This window comes from Camelus ferus, chromosome 13 (assembly GCF_009834535.1).
Source record: "Camelus ferus isolate YT-003-E chromosome 13, BCGSAC_Cfer_1.0, whole genome shotgun sequence".
NCBI lineage: Eukaryota > Metazoa > Chordata > Mammalia > Artiodactyla > Camelidae > Camelus > Camelus ferus.
Window position 1 is genome coordinate 57,211,826 of NC_045708.1, and position 22,960 is coordinate 57,234,785.

Sequence of the window (22,960 nt, forward strand, 5' to 3'; positions counted from 1 at the left end):
AAGCAGACAGACATCCTTTCCCACCTGCTTCCTCAGACCATCTCCACACCCACCTGTCTGAGGAAGTTCCAGGTGCCTCAGTCCTCGGCCCACCTCATAGCCTGTACTGTTACACCAAGCAACCCAAGCTCAGCTTCCCCACGGAGCACCACACAAATGCTGCTGCTTCTGGCTTCATGAGGCCTTCTGTTTATCACTCTGGACATCAATGGTCCCATAACTCCAGAGGGAAGGATCAATGCAGTCACTATTCATTTCCCTCTCTCACGACACCTCAAAGAGACGTCCTTTGCGATGACATCATCTTACACTAATGGTTTACAGAGAGTCTTCTTTTGTCTCATTAATAACTTGACTGATGTTGATAAAAGATGCCTCAAAATTCAGCTTGCCTGTCTGTGGTCCTGCTTGCTGGTAATTCCAATTATGTGCAGATGTTTTCCTGCCCTCTCCACTTCCAGACACTCACAAGGGAAAACAAAAACATTCATACGTTTTACTTTTTGTTGCCGATAGGGTGCTGTTTACAGAAAGGATAATTAGTTCCATGTTTTTGTGTGATTTCTGTTTCCAAATTCTTAAATTTATCGTTAAAAAATCAAATCGTGCTGACCAGCACACATGCCAAAAGTGACTTTCCCTGATAAATAAATGACAGGAATAAATTCAAGCCCTCTGACCTGTCTTGTGATACATACATAAAAATATTTTTCTTTAATAATTAAAGAAAAACTTTAAAGACTTCCTTTCTGACCATGACAAGGAAAGACTGGATTTATTTTTTTTTTGCCTGAAAACAACTAAAAAAAAGTAAACTAAGTATATATGAAAACTTGGTTTTCAAGATAACTGAACACCAGGTAATAAAGGACAGTGATCTCTAAGAAATGCAGAACAACTGAGGTGAGCCTTATGATTGCCCCAGCTCAATACTTGACAGTTTCCAGGCTGTGTGTCAGAGAGGGGAACCCAAGCACAGACTGGTGGATACCCTGAGTAGAGAGCAGGAAGCTGGGATTCCAGAGAGACCAACGTGGCCAGACTCGGCAGGACAGAGGCCCAGGAAGGAGAAAGACGCACAGAGAGAGAACTTCTATGATTTGCGGAAGGTCCCCTGGAGTCTTCAGATGGGTATCAGCACACATTTGAGACCAGGAGATTAACCACCTAAAAGTATTAGAAGGAGTAATTGCCGGAGTTCCCACAGAGCCATGCATAGTACCCATTCTCATTAGCAAACCTGGAAAATCTTATATCCTGTAGGGCACTGAGTACAGTACTCAGAAAGTGCTTGACTGGGTAACGGGAATAATTAGCCCTGTCCTCAATACCAGTCTGGTCCTACCTAACAAACCTTAAGAGCAAAATCTGAAAGGATTAAGATGAATTCTAGTAACTTAACTGTGTCCCAAAACAAAGCTCAAGGATATTTCTAGAAATGCGAAAATGTCCATTACCCAACAAAGTAAAATCTACAATATCTGAGATTCAAAAAATGATTACTAGGAATGCAAAAAAAAAACCAGGAAAAATGAAGAAAATTAGTCAATTAAAACCAATTCAGAATTGACACAGATGTTAGAATTAGAAAAAGATACTTTAAACATTATTATGTTTTCCCTATGTTCAAAAAAGTTGAGACATGAAAGGTGTAAAAGACTCATGTCAAATTTCTAGACATGAAAACTGCAGTGTGTGGGATTAAAAATACACAGGATGTAACTGACAGCAGATAACTGAGGAAGAAAAAGACTAGTGACCTTGAAGACATAGCAATAGAAGCCATCCAAAGTGAGACACAGAAAGACAAAATAAATAAAGGGAGCTTAGGATGGATCTCACTGAGAAGGTGAGTGCCACGTGATAGCCAAAGGAAGACAACCCCAGGCGTCACTGGCGAGGATGGGTCCAGAGACAGTGATCGTAAAGTATTTGACATAGTATTTAGCATTTACTAAGTTCTCAGAAGATTAGATTCAGCACTGCTGCTGCTGCTGCCTTCCTTGTTAAATAGAATCTGGACAGAAGAAGGGGAAGGGAACTCATGCTGATAGGTTTCTTTTGCTAGGTGCTCATCTAGGCATGTCTGTATATATTGACTCATGTAATCCTCAAAATAACCCTGTATCATGGGTAGTCCCATTTTATAAAGAAGAAAGCGGAAACTTTGAGTAGTTGAGATATTTATGCGAGGTCACCAGGAGACTAAGACAGAGACATGATTTGACCTCAGGGTTCTCGGACGTCAAATCATGGACACTTCGCATTCCTCCACATTGTCACACATGCCTTGGGACTTGGGGAAGGTAAACATTCCAAGCTCTCACATGTCTCCGTTTTGCCCAGGTGTCACGAATTCAAATGGAGCTACCGTAAGTGATGGGAGTAGGAAGGAAACCATCCCCTTCCCAAGATGCAACTCAACGCCGTCTTCACTATGAACCCTTTCCTCATTGTCCCTTCTGTTCTGAAAATCATTGTTAAGCTTTTCCACAGCTCACTGTGTGGACATATGATTTCATTTTTCTTGGGTAAATTTCTAGGAGTGGAATTGCTGGGGAATCTGGTGAATTTCTGTTTAACTATTTGAGAAACTGCCAGATGTTTTGCAGGTGGCTGTCTTATTTTGCATTCTGACTAGAAATGCCTGAGGGTTCCAGCTTTTCCTCATCCTCTATGACCCTTGATACTGTCTCTATTGTTGGTTATGGCCATTCTGGTGGGTGTGTGGTGGTATCTCCTTGTGGATTTTGATTTGTTGGTCATCTCTTTGTGTTCTTATTAACCATTCATGTAATTTATTTGATAAAATGTATATTCAAATATTTGGCACATTTATAAAGTATTGTTTTTACACTTATAACTGTGTAGAAAGTTTTAATATGTTTTAGATGCAGGTCTGTTGTTAGATGTATGATTTGTAACTGTTTTGTCCCAATTTGTGGTTTCTCTTTTTATTTTTTATGAATTATAGACCTATAAATAAGAGCTAAAACTATAATGAATCTAGAAAAAATCCAAAAAACAAAGATAAATGATGCATAAGCATTGTAACAATATTCCAAAAAATACAAAAAAGAACTAAAGAGAATTAAAGAGAAAACAAAACTTACTAGAATTTCTACAAGTAACAACCACTATGATTTTTTATTGCATATTTTTCTGGTGCTAATATATCTTATATTGATCAGCTACTATTATTTTTTTTTAAAAAGACTTGAATAGGCATTTCCCCAAAGAATACATATAAATGGCCAATAAGCACATGAAAAGGTGCTCAACATCACTAGTCATTAGGGAAATGCAATAGGGAAAAGCAAATCAAAACCACAGTAAGGTAACACTTCACATCCAATAAAATGGATATTATAAAAATGAGGGAAAAAAAAAAGAAAATAACAAGTGTTGGCAAGGGTGTGGAGAAACTGGAACCCTTATGGATTGCTGGTGGGAATTAAAATGGTCCAGCAGCTGTAGAAAACAGTATGAAAATTCCTCAAAATATTAACCATAGAATTAGCATATGATTCAGCAATTCCACTTCTGGGTGTATACCCAGCAGAAGTGAAAGTAAAAAATTGAAGGAAGGGAGGGAGGGAGGGAGGAAGGAAGGAAGGAAGGAAGGAAGAAAGGAAAGAAAGAAAGGAAGGAAGAAAGGAAGAAAGAAAAAGAAAGAAAATTACCTACATGTCCTCTAAAAAAGAAAAGGCTATTAACATAAAAAATTTGAGGACAAGCATCCAATCTATGCCCAGACATAAAGACGTATTTACATAGTTTTACATAAAAAGCATCATGCATATCGAGTTCATTCTTGGTAAGTCACAGAACTGGAAGAACCTGGTTCCTACTTTTAAAACTTCCAAACACCACAAAGTTCATCGATAAATTTAGGTATAAGAGGAGGAATGCTTACAGCTTCTTTGACTTTTGGTAACAATCTGAATTTTTTTTTCCCATTTGCTACTTTGCACCTGTGGGTTTCCCCAGAGAGCAACAACAATACTCATGTATCAAAATAAACAGTCATACAAGTAACCTAGAAAGTAAATAAGGAACACTGTGAACAGGTGGCTTTAACTTTCCAGAACCTACGAAGATATATTAGCCCTGTAGAGAGAGAAATGACTTTCGAACTTCATATGGCCCTAGAAGAGATGGATCAGGTGGAGAAAATGAGCTGTATTTTCAAGAGATTCTAAAGCCAAGGTGCTCCACCCCAAATGAAAGGACTAATCTTTTCTTTTTTGAAGGAAGGATTAGCAAAGGAGGTAGAAACATGGCATTTTCTGCTTGAGAAGAGGACTTTTATAAAATGTTTGCCCAAGGTCAAAAACAGAGAATCTCAGATATAGTATATTCCGGCCAAACAAGAGCTTCTTCAAGTCTCGAGTATTTATTTCCTACCTTTTTCCAACTCCTATCGGACAGCAGGAGTTGAAAAAATTAATCTTGTGTCATCAGATAGCTGTGTTTCTATTAAAACGCAGTGTAAAAAAATGTAATGTAATGTATTGATAAAATAAAGTTCTAGATTGTGATCTGCTCGGCGCCTGACCTTTGCCCTGAGGGGTACTTTTGGGACTGATATCATTTTATAACAGCGGTGGTGCAACCCTTTATCTTCTCAATGCTTTGGACACAAAGACCGTGGGATTAATTATGTACTGTGAGCAACAATTCATGAATATTTAACATGCTCATCTATACTTAATGAGTAAATTTGCATCCTGACACTATTATTTAATGTGCTTTAAGGAAATACTGCTCATTACCTTTCAATTTTGTAGATTAGTTGAATGTAATCAGAATGATAAGGCAGGAGAGATATAGTATTATTTAAATAACATGATTTTTTATGATTGCTCCTGCTTCCATGAGTTCCCCTCACTCTTTTCTTCTAAGCAACGAGGTTTATTTTATTGTATTCTGGCTGCTCTGTCTTAATCATTCTGTCTCCATGCTCCTTGCAGAATGGAGTTTCTTTAGATTCATGGAAAAAAATGCAAATTAAATAATGAGCATTTTGTTTCTGTCTGTGTGTTCTGTAACAGGGCATTCTCTCACATGAAATGTCCCAGTGCAACTGGCAGTAATTGCGTCCTGGGCTGGCAGGCTCAGCGACGTCGCCCCAACCTGCACAGCAAGCAGGCAGAGCTGCAGAATCAACGGAGATAAGCAGAGGGCTCTTAACTCCCCTAAGGACTCAGGGCTGGGAAAAACCAGCTAACTGGCAGAGATGCAGTGGGAGACTGCAATGGGAGAGATTTCCTATTTGTCTGTCAGCCTTTGGCTCATAGTGAGGAGCTTTTTCTCATAAGGATTTTATGTTTCTGAGATAGGCACCCAGTCTACACACCCTAATCCACTTTAGGGAGTCTGGGCTTGAGAACTTGCCTCTAGGAATCTTACTTGCATGAAGGTACCATCATCTTCCCAACAGGAAGGGACATTAAGACAAATAGCCAAGCTCTTGGAAATCAGAATAATGCTGCCCAACAAAGATGAAGGACAAAATTGGACAATAGCAAGAGAAATGGGAAGGAAAATCTAGACGCCAGACACTGTGCTAGCTGCTTCGTATAGTATCTTATTTAATCCTTACCTAATAAGGTCTCTGTCACCATCATCATCATTGCCACTTTACAAATGCGGAAATTGAAGTTAGGTAGGTTAACACAGATAGTGAAAAATAGAGCTAAGATTTGAATACAAGTCTGTTGGAACCTAAAATTCATATACTTTCAGCAGTTCTCAACTAATTGGGGCTTTAAAGGGCTTTGTTATCAAACATACTTGGGTTAAGTTAAAATAGGGATGCCTTCCTGGCCCCCCAGGCCTTGGTCAGGTTCTATACTGATTACCGTATATACATAACATATTTGATATGTGGTATGTATACTACCCCCTCCACATACTTGACTGTAAACTCCAAGAGGGCAGGGACTGCTGTCTGCTCACCACTCTGTCCCTGGCACCTAGCAGAGCACCTGGCACAAGGTAGGCGTGTGTGTGTGTGTGTCTGTGTCTCAGTTTCTTCCTCTGTAACAATGTAGTGGAAAGCACCTATCTCATGGTGAGAATTAAATGAGATAACTTATGTCCTGTGACTATCACAGAGCACCTAGAAGACAGAGTGCTTAATAATGACATTTCAAAAAAGCAAAGATGTGTAAGCTACTCTGAGCCCATGGGAAAAGGATGAGGCCAGTTTTTGAGTCCTGGTAACATAACTGAGGGGCTCCAAGTCAAATACAGATGCTCTTAATTATCCATAAGACTAGTGTGACCCAGGAAACCAAGTAAAGAGAACTGTAAAGAATATAGGAATAGCAGACATAAGAAGCAGTCTTACGCTGAGGGTACAGTGTGAACAGATTAGGTAGTATACAGGGTAATAATGACCACATTTGAACCCTCAGTCTTTATGTGGCCTGTTCAGCTGCTCACTGTGTCCTACAACCTGATTTCAGAAATACAGATGATGTGGAAACAGAAGAAGACATTTACATACTCCCCCCACCACCTCACAATTCCACTACCCTTTTCCCAGACAGAAGGAGTCCAGCTTTCTGTGTCAGCATCAAAGTATCGTTAACAACCCTTTGGAACTGAGGCCCTAAGAACCAGAAAAAAACAAAAAAATCTATGAATGGAAATTCACAATCTAACCAAATGGCATTAAAGTGCCTGCAAAATTGTGATGTTGCTAAAGAAGTTCAGAACTCAATCAGGAATTGAGTAACTGAAATCTGAGTGAAAATACTGAATTCCTATTACCCAAATCACATGAAAAAACTGGGAGGAGTATGACTTTTGAGTCCCTTACTGACAAAGGAAATTTTTTTTAAAAAGACTGAACATATCCATATATGCTTCAGAAAGAATGGCTTGGGTGAGTTGAGTCCCTATATCGCCCTTGCCGTCTCAGAATCTTCACCAGCGAGTAAGACTATTTCCTTAGCCTGTCTAAGACGGTGAATGTAACGTGAGTATGAATCACTGATCCAATAATCACTAACTAGAGGTAAAACTGTCCCGTTGCTGAGCAAACATCTTTTTAACCCTGGGAAGATTTGGAAATAAGCACAGAATGAATATGCAATTAAAATCTATAGTGTAAATACTGTTGTGTCAAGTTCAAGCTAATCCGTATTCTTCATTTATGATCAAATATACAAATAGTGAATCATTACATTGTACACCTGGAACTAATATAATGTTATATGTCAATTGCACAGTGATTAAAAAAAGGTTAAAAAAAGAGTATACTTGAAAAAATAATGAAGTGATTATAGTATTTAAGATAACGTGGTATATTGGATCTGGATGATTAGCTTTCTATTGCCAAAATCAAATCAGTAATTGATTGTAGATTTATGACTTAAATTGAAGTTGCTACAAGAATTTGACTGTAAATAAACTAGAATGCTTATGTGAACTTGAAATTTCCTATATGTTTAACTCATTAAATTTATAAGGATTGCTTAAGTATTTGAGAAGATTTTGCTTGTTAGGATTTTAGACTTTCTCTTTCAGACATTTTAAAGGTTTTAAGAGAAAATTACAAGTACACTTGTGATGTTCAAAAGTCTAAGCATATTTAATTAATTAGGTCTGTGAATAGAACTACTTGTTTAAAGGGTATGTACCATTCAGAGTCCAAACAAGAGACAGAAGTGATACAACAATTGTTGCAGGGAAAGTTTAATATAAAGAGCTATTATCAAAAAATAAAAATAGACTTATTTTCTGATCCAGCAATCCCACTCCTGGGCATATATCCAGAGGGTACCTTAATTCAAAAAGATACATGCACCCCAATCTTCATAGCAGCACTATATAAATAGCCAAGACATAGAAGCAACCTAAATGTCCATCAACAGATGACTGGACAAAGAAGTTGTGGTATATTTATACAATGGAATACTACTAATTTCTTTCTATGCTCAAAAGTCACCTTTGGATATTAAAAATTTCATATTGACACTCAGATCTCACTTATTCTGAAGAATCCTATAAGTAGGTAAAGAAAAAATACTAAGTCAATTTTTATATAAAGAAATAAGAGTGGGGGCAGGGGAGAGAAAACAGAAAGCAATTACATCTAAAAAAATAATACAAATTCTATTTACAAACCAAAACCAGACTAACGGACATAGAAAACAAACTATGGTTACCAAAGGGGAAAGGACAGGGAGGGATAAATTAGGGGTTGAGGATTAACAGACACACATTACTATAAATAAAATAGATATGAGGACCTACTGCATAGCACAGGGAATGCTATTCAATTTCTTATAATAACATACAATGGGAAAGAATCTGAAAAGAAAATATGTATATTTTTGCATATGTATAACTGAATCACTTTGCTGTACACCAGAAACTAATATTGTGCGTCAACTACATGTCAATAAAAAAAAAATTCTTTTTAAAGCAATTACAATAGTGGTGAGAAGACTCTTGCAAAATTTTGAGCACAAGACCCGGGAAGCAACTGGCATTGTGAAAAAAATTGGAGAGGAACAAACAAGATTTTTGAACAAGTGCTTCTGTGTTTTGAATTGAATTCTTTTTACTGTCCTTCAAGAGATGCAAGTAAAAATTGGAACCACAATACCTTTTTCAGCTTTTATTGCTGGATTGTGTTTCTTTACATGAGACACTATGGTGAAACTAAGTTTTGTGAAACCTTGGAATTTATCTGGATATCACTTTAAAAATGTCTGATTAATAAGCCTTTTGAAAAGCAAACGCACTGCGAAAGCCCTTCCTCAGTTTGACGCCACGGTCCTGGGTTGGGGAGACGACCCCCACGGGGGGCCGCGTGGCTGGCATTTGCCCCTCGTTGTCTGTGCACCATGTGATTTTAGCGTGAGCGAAAGCAGTGAGGAGAGACCTCCTAGCCCTCACGTAGAGGGGTTTGAGAGGGTTAATCCTTGACATTACTCACTCTTCCCCACCCAGGTTCAGAATCAATAAAAAGATTCAATCAAAAGACAGGCAGATTATTGATGAAAGCTGATATTGGAGACTGGGACTCTGGTCTGTTGGCTAAGCGAGCCTGGTCATACTTTGCCTTGATTTAAACAGACTTACCCGTTCACAATCATTGGAAGTGCTGAAAAACCACAGGCTTCCCCTGGGAGGGAGGCACAAAGCAGAGTATGATTTACGCCTTCAGTCAACTTACTGCCTCCCAGGACCCGAGGGAGAGGAAGAAATGTAATACTGTGGACTCACTGCCCCCCAAATGCATCAATTAATTGAGGTTTTATCATACAGAAGCCTGAAGCTGGAGAAAGGATTTTCTCCCCAGATATTCCCTAAACTGAGGGTCAGTCAGTGCTATGGTTATTCCATTGAATAACCCTTTACCAACCACCAGTGAGCAGTTTAGATTTTGCCCCCAGAAGACTCTGAAGTCAGTCGGGATAGTACAGGACAGGATAGTACCAGGTCATTCTATAGTCAAGGCTGAAAATTTGCTCTGCCATTAGGTTCCCCAGCTGAAATCATGTCCATCACAATGTCTGATTTAGCTCGTTAGTGGTTCTGCGATGAGATCACATAACATGCTAAAGACTCTCCAGTAACAGAAAGATGCCACATATTTGAACTTGAGCCCGTGTGTAATTCCCGTGTGAAATTCCCAAGGAGAAATTCAAGTTCAAAGATTAAAGCCCCAAAGAATGGTGGACTGCCCTGCACACTGAAGGCTCTTACCTCTCCCTCGCAAAACTACAAACACGGGGCAGCAGAGCAGAAAGTGCACTTCCTGAGGGCAACCGGCTCCCAAAGAGAGAGAGAGGAAGTGCTGAGTCACTCATGCCTGCTCCTCCCAAACTCGAAGCAGTGAAACTCTAGCAGAATGCCCCAAGGAAGGAAGCAGGAGAAGTACCCCCTCCCCCGACACTCACACACACACAAACCCCCTTCCCAGAAGCGTTGCAGCAAGACTGCTGTTTTATACATAGACAACAGAGAAGACAGGTGCATGAGTCATAGGGAATTTTGCATCAATTCCCCTTTCCTGTCTTGCTGACTCAGAAACTTTATAGCCCACTTAGACCCACCACTACCTTACGTCAGCCCCCCTCCTCCCAGCTTTCCTTGTACCTAGGAGTCCCCTGTTGGTGCTGCCTGTGCCATTCTTGTTCTGTGCCGGAAGTTGGATGACAACTCCTCATTCTTCGAATCTCTCAGTCTCATTACCCTACTACCAGATCTCAAATTCTATAAAATTTCTACCGAGATGCTAGTTACAACTAGATACTGTGAAGTATGCTAAATAGAGTTTCTAAAATTTTCTCCAAAAACCAAAATTTTTCAGTGATGGAGGAAACACCCAAACCTGCTTTAGCACAAAGTACTACATTTCCTATTTTTAAATCATTTTTAACGTGACCTAGAAACATTTTTATTTCTCTCTGAACAGATCTCCTTACTGAAAGAAAAAAATAAAAGTGCTGGTCACCACTGCTGAAAAGCACCTTCATCCTCTCACTGTCCCTCATTCTCTTTGTCTCACCTCTTCTAGCAAATCTTTCTTAGCTCCCCAGGCCACATTAGGGGCCTGTTCTGTGCTCCCACCGTCCCCATAACCTCAATTACTGCTTTTTCCACTTGGCATTGAAATTATCTAGTGGACAAAATACTTATGAATCTTGTGGATTGAGTTCTTTGAGGATAAGAACTACTTCTGTCTCCCCAGCCTTGACATAATGTCTTGACGCATAGAACAGTGGATTTGTGATGAGATAATTAACTCAAATGCGGTTCCTTGAACAGCTACCTATATAAAGCAGTCTGCATATAAGGCACTTGAAATCAAAAGAATGATAATAACAATAACAATATCTCATATATGGTTAGCTCTTGATTTTTTTATAAAATGTTATCAAAGCTCTTCCTTCACTTGGTCTTTTCAACATCCTTTGAAAAAGTGACATAGAAGTGATACTTTCAAGCCTATTTGACTCTCAAGGAAAATTCGACTAATTTCATCCTGTTAGAAAGTGGCAAAACTTTGTTCAGAGCCCTCAAATTGGAACCTCTTCTTCAGAAATTGTGAGGGTCATTCTGTAGCTTGCTGGGATCTGATTAAAATGCCAGGGTCTTCGATAATGGGACATCTACCCCTTTCCCCAGGAGAAACTCCTCTCCAAAATCACAGAGTTCTTCTCTGTCGGCTTTGCACAGACACAGACATTTATTTTAAATCCACTAGCATGGAAATGCTACTTTTCATCACCTTCCCTAAGTTTGTAATTCAAAAAATTATTTACAGAGTGATGAGGTCTCTTTATAGCTTTTTAATTTCCTTTCCTAACAAACTTCAAATTCCAGTGTATAGCCCTAGACAATCTAACTCTATTTTTTATTCTACCTGAGAAAGAAAGAAAATCACATCAGGGGATGCATGACCTTTGACTCAGCCTAAATTGACTTTGGTGCTCATGAGACTAATTTGGGGAGAAAAAAAATGCAGTGTTATCCAAGTTTGTTCTCCTGTGTTGGAAAGCAAGTGCTCCCAAGGTCAGAGTAAACGAAATTTAGGTGAAGGTAAGACAGACGCCCTTTTCCTGTCTGTCTTGCTGCTTCTGCTGGCAAGCAAAACTGTAGAGTTCCAGACACTCCTGCAGATTGGATTACCCAAGGTCCCTTTTCCAACTTTCTAGATGTCACAAGCAAGTGCCACAGAGGTGGCCAGGGCAGAAGCAGCACTAGCTGCACTGACTCCAGGTTCCAGAATGCCGGCTCACAGGTACAAGAGCACATTTTTGAATTCTTACCTCCAGGGATGGTTTCAGATGGTAGCTCCCCCAGGGGTCAGTGAAGAATTGTTTTGAGAGCCCTTTAGGACCCTCCTAGTACTCATTCTATCAGTCCTTCTGACAATTTTGAAAGCAACCCATTCTCCATCTTAAATCCCTTCTTGCGTTAAGCATTTAGGGTGACCTGTCTCCTGTGCGAATCTCTGACTGACTCATTATTAGCTCTAAAACCACGTATCTCACCCAGTTAACTCTCTCAGCTAAAATTCAGCCACCCAGTCTTCTCTTAGGATCTCACATCTCTTCTGTTTTTGGACTCAGTGCTGAGCACTGTTTATCATCCAGTTTCACTCGGGGCCCTAGGACAGTAACCTTGCGGGGTGAGACCCCTTAGCTCATCTTGGCGGAAGTAGGACCAGGTCAGAAGTGATTCTGCTGACTTAGTACACAAAGCAAGAATGTGGTTCCCACCATACTAAGCAGTCAGGGTAGATCTGGAAATTCTTTTCCTTAGCAAAGACATTTTAAAACTGTCCCTTAAAGAAATAATCTTACAAGGAAGAACTACTCTTTAGAAAATGGCTATATAAGTTTTAAAAGGCTAATTGTGGCATGATTCACAAGAGCCAAGAGGTAGAAACAACCCAGGTGTTCATCACAGATGAATAGACGAATAACATGTGGTATATATGTATGATGAAATATTATTTAGCCATGAAAAAGAATGACATTTTGGTACATGCTACCATATGGGTGAACCTTGAAAACACTATGGTAAGTGAAATTAGCCAGATATGAAAGGACAGATGCATAATTTCACTTATATTAAATATCTAAAATAGGCAAATTCAGAGACAAAGAAAGTAGAAGTTACCAGAGACTGGGGTGGGAGGGAGGAAAGATTATGGATTATTGAGTAATAGTTACAGAAACTCTGTTTAGGGTGATGAAACATTTTAGAAATAGACGGTGTGATGATTATACAACATTGTGAATGTAATTAACGCCACTGAATTAAATTGTAACTTACAAATGAATAAAATGTCAAATTTTATATTATGTATTTTTACCACCACCAAAACAACAAAAGATTAAATAAATGGAAATTAAATAAAAACGATGTTTAATTCCCTAGAGGCTTCTGGTAACAGTTCTGGGGAGTAATGATGATGTAACACAGTTTTCACCAGTCTCAGGGGCGGTATATCTGCAGACCATCTCTCACGTAAGAACTCTGTTAGAGATTGCTTTCCATTTTCTTTTCTAAATGTTCTGCTTCCTCATGCCTCAATCCAGCCTCCGTCTAAGTTTGTTCTTTGTCACTGTCCCCCTGGCTGTATGCTCTTTCTCTTTTGGGCTCCTTCATCTTGTCGGATATTCACATTTCTATCTTTAGAAATGACCCTGGACACCTCCAATCTTCTTTCTGATTTCCTTGGCCTGATACTAGAAGGAGAGGACCTAGAAGGAGACAGAATGGAAGATAAGAGGTGTCTCAAAGGACCTGAGGAATTACCAGGGAATTCCATGTAGATGGTAGACATATTGCCAAGTTTGTGTTCCTCATTTAAGGGAGGGAGAAGAGGAGGAATAAGCACCTAGAGATATTAACACTCTAAAACTCCGAGTCACTGCACCTCAAATAAGTAATTTTCAGCTACAAACCTCCCTTGATAGTTTCCATACGACACTGAGAGCTCTTGCGACACTGACTCCAAATGTGAGTTCTAACCTGGTTCAGCCATTCTGAGCGAAGCCAGGGAACCACTCACTTCCATCTGGAGGCGGCGTGCCTTCTTGTATATCCTAGACAAGGCTTTATTTTTAAAGTTTGTAAAACTTAAGCTGAAAGACCACACACGTGTCTCAGAAGCAGAAACCAAAGGGGAAAAAACATGATTGCAGAAGTCAACCTCGTCAGTTAAAAACCACACGGCTAAAAAGTTTTCCTCAAGTTATAATCAGCACCCAGAATTGCCTTCAAAAGTTTAGGAGGAGGATAATTCCTTCAAACAAACGGAATTTAGAAAATTTCTCTGCCTTATAAAATGTCTTTCAGTTTCTCTCAGATCAAAATACAAAGCTTGATCTGCTTATCCGCCTATTTTTTTCTGTTTTCATCTTAATACCAGAATGACATAATAGCCCTCACATAAATCTGTCTCTGACAAAGCTGCTGTATCATTATCTATGCCAATGCTGGACCACACTGTAGCTCCTGTAATATCTGCATCTCAAGGTGAAGTAGGGGGTTAGCCACAGAGTTCTAAAAATAAGAATGATATTTCTTGAAATTCATCGTGCTTTTTGTGCCCCGGAAGGTAATTTTCCCCCGACTTGTAAGGTTCTCTAGACTGGTGTTCTATTCACCGACCTTCAGCCCCACAGGTGATCTCTGGGCTGCAAGATTTGTTGTTTAAACTATGCAACTGGCTCCAACCAAGACGGTATTTTTTCCAGGTGACCTACTGATGTGGGACGTGGTTGGAAATGCATCGCCCACAAGCTGTGGGGTTAATGGGTGTACTTCTATCTGGTTCCAAGGGAAATGTAATTTTCACCCAGCCCCCAAGTTCAGTTACTAAAGAAGACTACTTGAATGTGGCTATTGAATCGCCATTTTCAAGTCCACATTTTATGACATTTATTAAACTGCTAAGAAAAAAAAAGACAATCTTATGAAATAAGTCCCTTGCCTGAAACATTTTTTCTGCTTAAATTAAGAATTTTACAAATAACACGTCTCATCTTCTTTCTCCCTTAACCCTCTTCACAACACACCACGTACAACCATAACCTAAACGAGTTAAGGAATTACTTTACATCCTATTTCTTTGAGAGAACTGTGTGCTTTTATATGACAGAGACACCATTCAAATGCGGTATTTGACAACCTTTATTCCATTTCTTTCTGTTTTTTGTGTATGTGTGTGTGTGTGTGGGAGGAGGTTAATTAGATTGATTGATTGATTGATTGATTTTAATGGAGGGACTGGGAATTGAAGCCAGGACCTCATTTTTATCATTCATGCCAAGCACACACTCTACCACTGAGCTATACACCTCCCTTCCCAACTTATTCCATTTTAAGTTGCTTAAGTTTGTGGGTGGAGAGAGGCTTTAAGACAATACATACACCCAAGGGAAGGTCAGAGGTGCCGTGCTGGTGGTGGACACTAGGTGGACAGAATGATCAAAATCGTACTTCAGGCTCAATGGGGTTCTGAAGAGCTAGGAAGACCTTGGAGATCACTTACCACTTTAGACCGATTTCTCCACTTTGAGGCAGAGGGATGCTGACACCCGAGAAGCTGAAAGCCTTCTACTTCCAGGCTGGGCCAGACCGCGGGCTCTGGGAGGAGTCCCTTCATGGGTGTAGGCTGCTGCGTAACAGCGCATCACTTGGTCCTGCCCCCCTTCCCTGTGCCACGTGCTGCTGGTCGTGTGATACCGCAGTGAAAGGAGGATGGACTGAAACAGAAGCGAAACAGGAGTGAGCCCTTCCCTCACCCACAAGGATAAACAGGTCACTCCAGAGGTGTGATGGCCTCTTGCATACCTATGTGGTTTAATAAATCAGTTCCGGCTCAGGATGCAGAAACATGGGTTCTGACCACGTCTCTAGCACCCTCTGCCTGTTCCTACGCCCTCTGTCAGAGTGTTCCCTGCCTCAATCCCCAACATCCACAGGCAGGCCCGAAGACAAGTAGGCAGTAAGCATTTGCTCTCACTCATGAGAAACATAGTTAAAATTTACGAGTTAAAGTTTACGCTGCTGTCAGCAGGTTGATGAGAAGAGAGGTTGCTGCTGGAGCAGTCCAGGGGGAAGACGTTACTTTATAAGGTTTAGGCTGGAACAATAGCTCCATTTCTTGCAGGAAGAATTGCATGAGAGAGACAGCTTTGCTGACACAGTTACAATGGGTAAGAAACTTGGTGGAGTGTACAAACTTCACCAATCCAGTGGGTGCAAGAAAGAAAACAAGAGAGGGAAGAGGAATAAAGGGGGGGGGGAGAGAGTGAGAGTAAGACAAAGAGAGAGAGAAAGAGAGAATTTCTCAAATTTTTAATCCAAGAGAGATCTTATTAAGCCATCTTCCCTGTGAAATACTAAGTGGCAAGTCGGTCCAGTGCTGTCTCCACCCAGGCTGTGGGCCTGTCTCACTAGTGGATAAGTTCTTTCAAGCTCCTTGATTGAGGTAACACCCTTGGAGAGGTTATTTAATTTTGTGCTGAATTCTAAGCCGAGGCAGGTTGCATTAGCGTGAAATTCCGCAATGATCACTGGTCTTTAGCACGTGAAGCAGTCCTGAATTAGCTGATCTGATGAATCTCAGGAATGGTGCTGCTCAGTTAGGAGTCACTGTGTTTCCCACACTGCTCTTCTCAGCTGGGGAGACTGACACCTTGGTCCATATTTCATATTCACAGGCAACACAGTCATTTCAAGTGGGAGTCTGATCTTCCGGTATTCACTGAAACTCATGTTAGACTCATTTGATATTCCACTGCCAAACACAAAAGAAATTCCAGGCTGACTGTGGCCTGCTGTTTACCCATGACCAGGAGGGTGGTCAGAGTGACTCAGCTCCTTACCATCTTCATCTTCCTACTAGCACTGATGTGATTGTTCAATATCAAAACACGACGTTTTGGTTTCAGAGATTACATGAAAAATTAAGAATGCCTTTTCTCTCAATGCTGCTGAATGATAAAAGACATTTAAGGTAGAAGCAGGCTGTCCAAATGGAAGCTGCACTGCCTTTCAAGCAGGAAGTTGGATTTGGGTTCTGACTTCCATTCATTCAGTATCTGTTTCCTGACAGCCTACTATTTTTCAGGCTCTGTGCTAGGAGTTTTGTCACTTACCAGCCCCATGATCTGGGTGTATTAATTAATATGCCCCTGCTTCCTTTAGGCCAGACCCCTTTGGCAGTGCCAAACCACCCATGGCAGCCCAGCCTCAGAACCTCTACTGCCATCCTTCCTGCATAGATCTCTGTGTTCTTCTGCCACTGCCCCATGTCTGAAAAGTAAACACGGGCACAGTCCTCTAGGGTAATTCCTGCTATTGAATCTCTCTTCCTAACCCCTTACTACATCTTGTAAACACACAGAAGGCGGTTCAAGATGGAAAAAGGGTGGAATCCTACCTAGAGCCAAGGTCAGCATTCTCCCTTTTATTTATTTATTAACTTTATTGATTTACAATATTTATATTAGTTTCTGGTGTACGCCATAGTGACTTAGTATTTTTGCAGATTTTACTCCATTATAAGTTATTACAAGGTAATGGCTGTAAGTCCCTGTGCTACACAATATATCCTTGTTGCTTACCTCTTTTATACATAATATATAAGAGTTTGTAACTATTAATCACATATGTCTAATTTGTCCTCTACCCACTTACCTCTCCTTCTTCATAACCAGAACTTTGTTTTCTATATCTGTAAGTCCATTTCTGTTTTACATATACATTTCATTTGTAATACATTTTAGATTCCACATATAAGTGATATCATACAGTATTTGTCTAATATTCCTCCTTTGAAAAGTTGCAGAAAGGCAGTGAATGGGGCTGGAGAAACTGGGAGTGAACCAGTCTATGCGTATGTAAAACTCTTGCCCACCTGCATGTTTATCCTTAATGGTCCTGGGAACCTGCCTCTCCAGTCTTGGGGTCACTTACCACATATGTGACCCTACCCAAGTCCCTTAACCTCCCCAGGTATCTATGGGTCTTATGGATGCAACCTTCATCCTCCTCCTCCTCCTCCCATCTGATCGTCCTGGTCAGACCGAATATGGTTGGGAGTCTCTGCCTTCAGACTGTCCAACACCCTCTGTGGGCAGTCAGGCTGCCTGGGTGACGTGGGAAACTCCATCTTTCACCAGACGAGCCCCCAAACATGGAAAGGCCATGTGTCTGCTGGAAGTCTCTCTGTGGAACGCTGCCCAGAACCAGGCCAGGGATTTAGAAATGAAAGGGAGTCATAGCAACCTGACACAGTCGGCCTCTTGAATCGAGCAGAGCCAGAAGTCCTCATTCTTCTTTTTAACACACGCAACCTGGCTGGTCACAGCCGTGACAAAGAAAGCCGTAGGAGCCCCGGCTTCGAGACAGTCCTGAAAGACTCAGCCCTCTGGCTGTAATGGTGGGGGGTGGGAGGGCTTCACTGAGCTTCAGATTCTGGGATGAAACTGAGAGTTGAGTTCCAAGCCCCACTCTTGTTCTGAGAGCATCTCTCAGGAGGCCGCGTAACTGTCCAAGCCCCGGACCAGCTGCACACTCAGGCAGTGCAGGTACTCAGCGCCATCTCTATGCCGATGACATAAAAATTAACTTTTCTGGAAAGATGGTATCAGGGGCATGGATGGTGGGAGCAGAGAGTCCTGATGGCCAGCATCCAGCCAGTGAAGCCTCTGCTTTCAATACGATGAGTGGAAAGTTAACAGCATTTCCTCAGTGATTGCTTGCTTGCAGTTTGTGCAGCCAAAAGGATGTTCCTGGGAATAAGAGGTCATGGTTTCATGTCCAGTTCTCACTGCGAGGAACCAGAGAGAGCCTCTTGAAGAACTGAAGCAAGAGTTGGGAAGGTGGGCACCCAAGGAGGGTGCCGTGGAGCAGGATGCCTGGTTGTACCATGCTGTGGGGGTTTATACACGGGGCAGCCTAAGCGAACTATAATGAAGCGTGTACAGTGAAACAGGTTTTAGGACTTACTGGGACTTAGTGTCTAGGTCTCTTTTTGGCACATTAGAAACCAGTTTGTTAGGCCTGAAAATGAATTAGGCTGACATAAAATATTTTAGATTGATAGACATGATGAAAAGAAAGATTCCAAGTGGGAGATTCGGAAACATGCTGAACCTGTCTCCTGAGTAGCACCCTTCTAGCTTTGGAATAAGCAATGATTCTAAAAGAGATCACGGGGCAACCCACACACATGACATGTCCTCACCTACGCAGGGTGTCACATAAAATTTCTGTGTCACCCAATCCCCTTCTCCGGGAATCTGCCCAAACCCGCAGGCTCTGTCAGTGGGTCCAGCTGGGCTCTGCACCACCTGACCTCATTCTGGCCACAGCTGTAATCCAGAGATGGGCATCTGTCCCAAAGGCAGAACAGAGCAAAGAGAGCAGTGACCCAAGATGTGTGTGGCCAGGATCAAAATGTTTAGGTGAGCTGAATGAGATTTCTCTGTAAATATTTGGAACCAGAAAGCTGAAAGGCTCTTTTTATTATCCCAGCCACCACAAAGACAACGACAGAAGTTCAGGGCGACCCAAGGGGGACACACATAGCCAGAGGTAACAGGGGCAGAAACACGAGTAAGCAGAAGAAGGGCACGGTGGAAAAGGGGACCGGAGCAGCCAAGTGCAGAAGGAGATGAGCCGGGAGGGAGAGGTCAAATAGAAAGGAGCCCTGAGCTGGTCCTCGCCCCGCTGCTCCTGCCTTGCACGCCCTTCCAGGCAAGTCCTGTCTTCTTGCAACTCACACACACAAATGCTGAATTTAAAATACACCTCTGGTGTAGGGACGAGCTGGCGTCTGCCAGGTGATGCATGGGGGGAGGGGGTGTCTAGAGGCGCACTTCCATCAGTTCCCGGCTAGGTGGGGTGTCCGGGCTCTCACGCGGCACACTTTTGTTTTTCCTTCTTCACTGGCAGAAACGGCTTCTGCTTGCACACTCCTGACACTAAATACATGGTACCTGCTTCCAGGTCAATTGGTGGAAAGTAGTGGCCTTTACCCCAGAAACTGACTGTTTGATCGCAGACTTATTAGAGCTGGAAAATACCACTTTTGAAATGATTCTTTACAGCAGTCTTGACAGCAATCTCATTTTTCTTCCCCAGGGACTACGTTTTAAAGAGCCAGATGGTGCATAGGCTGCAGCAGAACTTTGTGTTCTCTCCCCCACCCCCTTAGATTAGCTTCAAACACTTCGTTTTTATTCAGAGAAACTATTTATGCGCATTTGTTTAGCACTATCCCAAATATCTCATTGGGTCCTGAAGCCATGAGGTGATGGAAGTACATGAGATATTATTTCTCACAAATATAAAATTAGGAGCCTAGGGCACAGAGAGAGATCGTGACTTACAGAAGGTCCCACAGCACTGGCAAGGAGCAGAGCAGACACTTGAATCCAGGCCTTCTGATGCACATCCAGGGTCTTTTCCACCACAACAGGGGACAACTCTATTTATTTCCTACCAAAGTTTTTCCATTAACAAGGACCTAATGTATAGTCCAGGGAATTTCAATTTCTTGTAATAACGCATAATAGAAAAGAATCCGTAAAGAAAACACGTGTAGGTATGTATATGTATAACTGAATCACTTTGCTGTACACCTGAAACTAACATTGTTAACTACACTTCAATAAAATTTCTTTTAAAAATTAATACCTTAAACAGTATGATTAGGTTGAAGCAAGAGTTCTCTGCCTTTGGACAGAATATCTTCAGGGTACTCATGTATGCGGAACAAAAAGTACACACTGGACTCCCTCCTCATCTGCTAAGGCCAACAGAACTCAAAGCCATGACCCTCAATTGCCAGTGTGTTAAAAGGCAGTAAAGTGTTCATAGTGTTAATTGTATCCTCCCAATTATTCATTGATTTGAAATGTACTTACTGAGTGCCTACTATGTGCCAGACATTATGGTACCAACTAGGGGTAAACATGAACAAGGTGAGACAAATTCTCTATCTTCACAGAGCTTGCATTTTGGAGGAGAGAGAGACAGTAATAAGGAATTACATAAAGTCACACGGTGACTGAGTGCTATGGGGAAAAAAAGAGCATAGTAAGAAAATAGAGAGTGACAGGGAGATCATAAGGGAGTCAGACAAGGACTGAGGAAGCGACGTTTGAGTAGAGACCTGAGTGAGGTGGGGAAGCCAGGCTTGTGAAAATACAGGGAAGAGCTCCAGAGAGAAGGAACAGCAAGTGCGGAGCCCTGCGCTGGGAGAACGCTTCGGGCACTGGAGGAAGAGCAAGAAGGCCAGCGTGGCTGGCGCTGCATGTTTGAGGGGATGAGCGGTAGGAAATGAGGGAGGAGGGTTAGCCAGGCAGGACCATACACGTCATGGTAAGGCCTTTGGATTTTATTTTAAGTGTGATAGGAAGGAAGCATGACACTATTTGGTTTATGATTTAAGAGGATCACACTCAGGGTATATTTAAAGAAAAGACTGTAGGGCGCAAACGTGAATGTAAGAAAACAAATGAAGCCAGCAGTGGTCAAGGCAAGACAGGGTGACGCTGTCCGTTGCTCCCGTTAGCACACGGATACGCTGTACTTCTTCCATCTCTCTTGACCCCCACGCCCCCCAACAGCTACTGCCTGACTTCTCTGCTCCTCTTTACAACAGATCTCCTCCAAGGAGGAGAAGACTCACTGCCTCCAGTTTCTCTGTTTCCTCATCTCTCTTAATCCCTTTAATGCTCATGTTTTTGTGTGGCCTCCTCCAAAACCCCTCCTGTCAGTCATCATGCATCCAAATCACTGTTTTCAGTGATCGGTTCCCGGCCCTTCCCTTACCCGTCAGTAGCGAGGGTTGCCGTGAACAGTTCTGCAGGGCGTGCTCAACTTCACTTTACCTTCAGGAGATAACTGACTGCATTATTTTTTTTTAAAGTAGTGATAGTGCTAACTATGTACATTTGTCTTTTCTATCTCATTTAAATAAAATTAATATCTTTTATTATATAAAAAAAAAAAAGGAAAAAGAGATGGGGGCACCCAGTCCACACTGCAATTGGTTAGCTGCAGGTTTGCAGGAGCACCACTCCCGGGATGTGCCTCACACACAGTCATCCTGTTAGCAGTAGGGGGCACAGTTAACCGTGCCTTCCTCCTTTATACACGCTGTTCACCTGGTGTCTAGGACCCCACGTGCTTGATTTGCCTCCCAACTCATCATTTGCTCCTGTCAGTCTCTTTTACTACTTCTTCATCTTCTCTCGGTGGACGTAATCATGTGGGTATGCCTCAGCATTTTTGATCCTTTTCTTTTTCCCTTTCCACACTTACTCTTATATGATCTCATCCATTAAAGTCATCCCTTAACTTTAATGCTGTCTTTGTGTCTCTGACTTCCAGAATTATATCTCCAGCCCAGACTCGGAATGCCAAGCTCTGAAACCCAACTGCAACCTCAACATCTCCTCTTGGATGTTGACAGACATCTCCAACTTAGCATGCATCCCAAGTGAAGTGAGCCAGAAAGAGGAAGAAAAGTACCGCATGATATCACTTATATGTGGAATCTAAAAAAAAGACAAAAATGAACTTATATGCAAAACAGAAACAGACTCACACACATAGAAAACAAACTTATGGTTACCAGGGCAGGAAGGGGTGGGAAGGGATAAATCGGGAGTCTGAGATTTGCAAATATTAACCACTATATGTAGAAGAGATAAACAACAAGGTCCTACTGTATACCACAGGGAACTACATTCAATATCATGTAGTAACCTATGAAAAAGAATATGAAAATGAATATATGTATGTATATGACTGAAGCCTTATGCTGTACGCCAGAAACTGACATAACATTGTCAACTGACTATACTTCAATTTGAAAATTAATTTATTCATTCATTCATTTTAAAAAACTTAACATGGCCCTAAACTAAATCCTGGCCTCTGTCTCCCGAAATCTGCCCCGACCTCATACTCTGCCCATCCTGGTAAAAGGCAACTTTCCCCTTACAGTTGCTCAGCCCGAACACTGGGCATACCTCTCACACTATTTTTTCTCTCACACCCCACACCCAACTCAGCATATGCTGTCGACACCACCTTCAAAATCCATCTAGAATTGAAGGTTGTAGCCTTCACTGTCCTACCCTGGGTGCAGCCAGCAGCACTGCGGCTGCTTCACTGCAGTCCCCCGACTCCTTTCCTGTCCCACCTTTGCCCCTACGCCCTCTTCTTGACTTAGCTCTCAGGCAGACCCTGTGAAAAGGGAAATCAGATTGTGTCCCTCCTCCGCTCGAAACACTCAGGGCTCCCAGGTTCCCTCAGAGTAAAAGCCGAAACTCTTGATCTTCCCTCTTTGCTTCTCAGACCACGTCCTGCCACTCTCTTCCTACCGTCCGTGCTCCAGCCGCCTTGATGTTCCGCGAACTTGCCAATTATATTCCCACCTTAGGGCCTT

At 41.7% G+C, this 22,960-nt stretch overlaps 1 protein-coding gene across 4 annotated transcripts in view; it reads left to right on the forward strand.

Annotated features, from left to right (window-relative positions):
- Window positions 1-22,960, forward strand: part of ST6GALNAC3 (ST6 N-acetylgalactosaminide alpha-2,6-sialyltransferase 3) — a 545,718-nt gene that overhangs the window by 521,164 nt on the left and 1,594 nt on the right. For 3 of the 4 annotated variants that reach the window (XM_032494597.1, XM_032494601.1, XM_032494609.1), the window contains one exon: window positions 2,347-6,660. The exons of the other annotated variant lie outside the window; for it this stretch is intronic. In XM_032494597.1, the coding sequence (XP_032350488.1) occupies window positions 2,347-2,376 (30 nt within the window). In that variant the 3' untranslated portion in view covers window positions 2,377-6,660. Of the gene's footprint in view, window positions 1-2,346; window positions 6,661-22,960 lie in introns of those variants that run through there. 4 annotated transcript variants of the gene reach the window in all.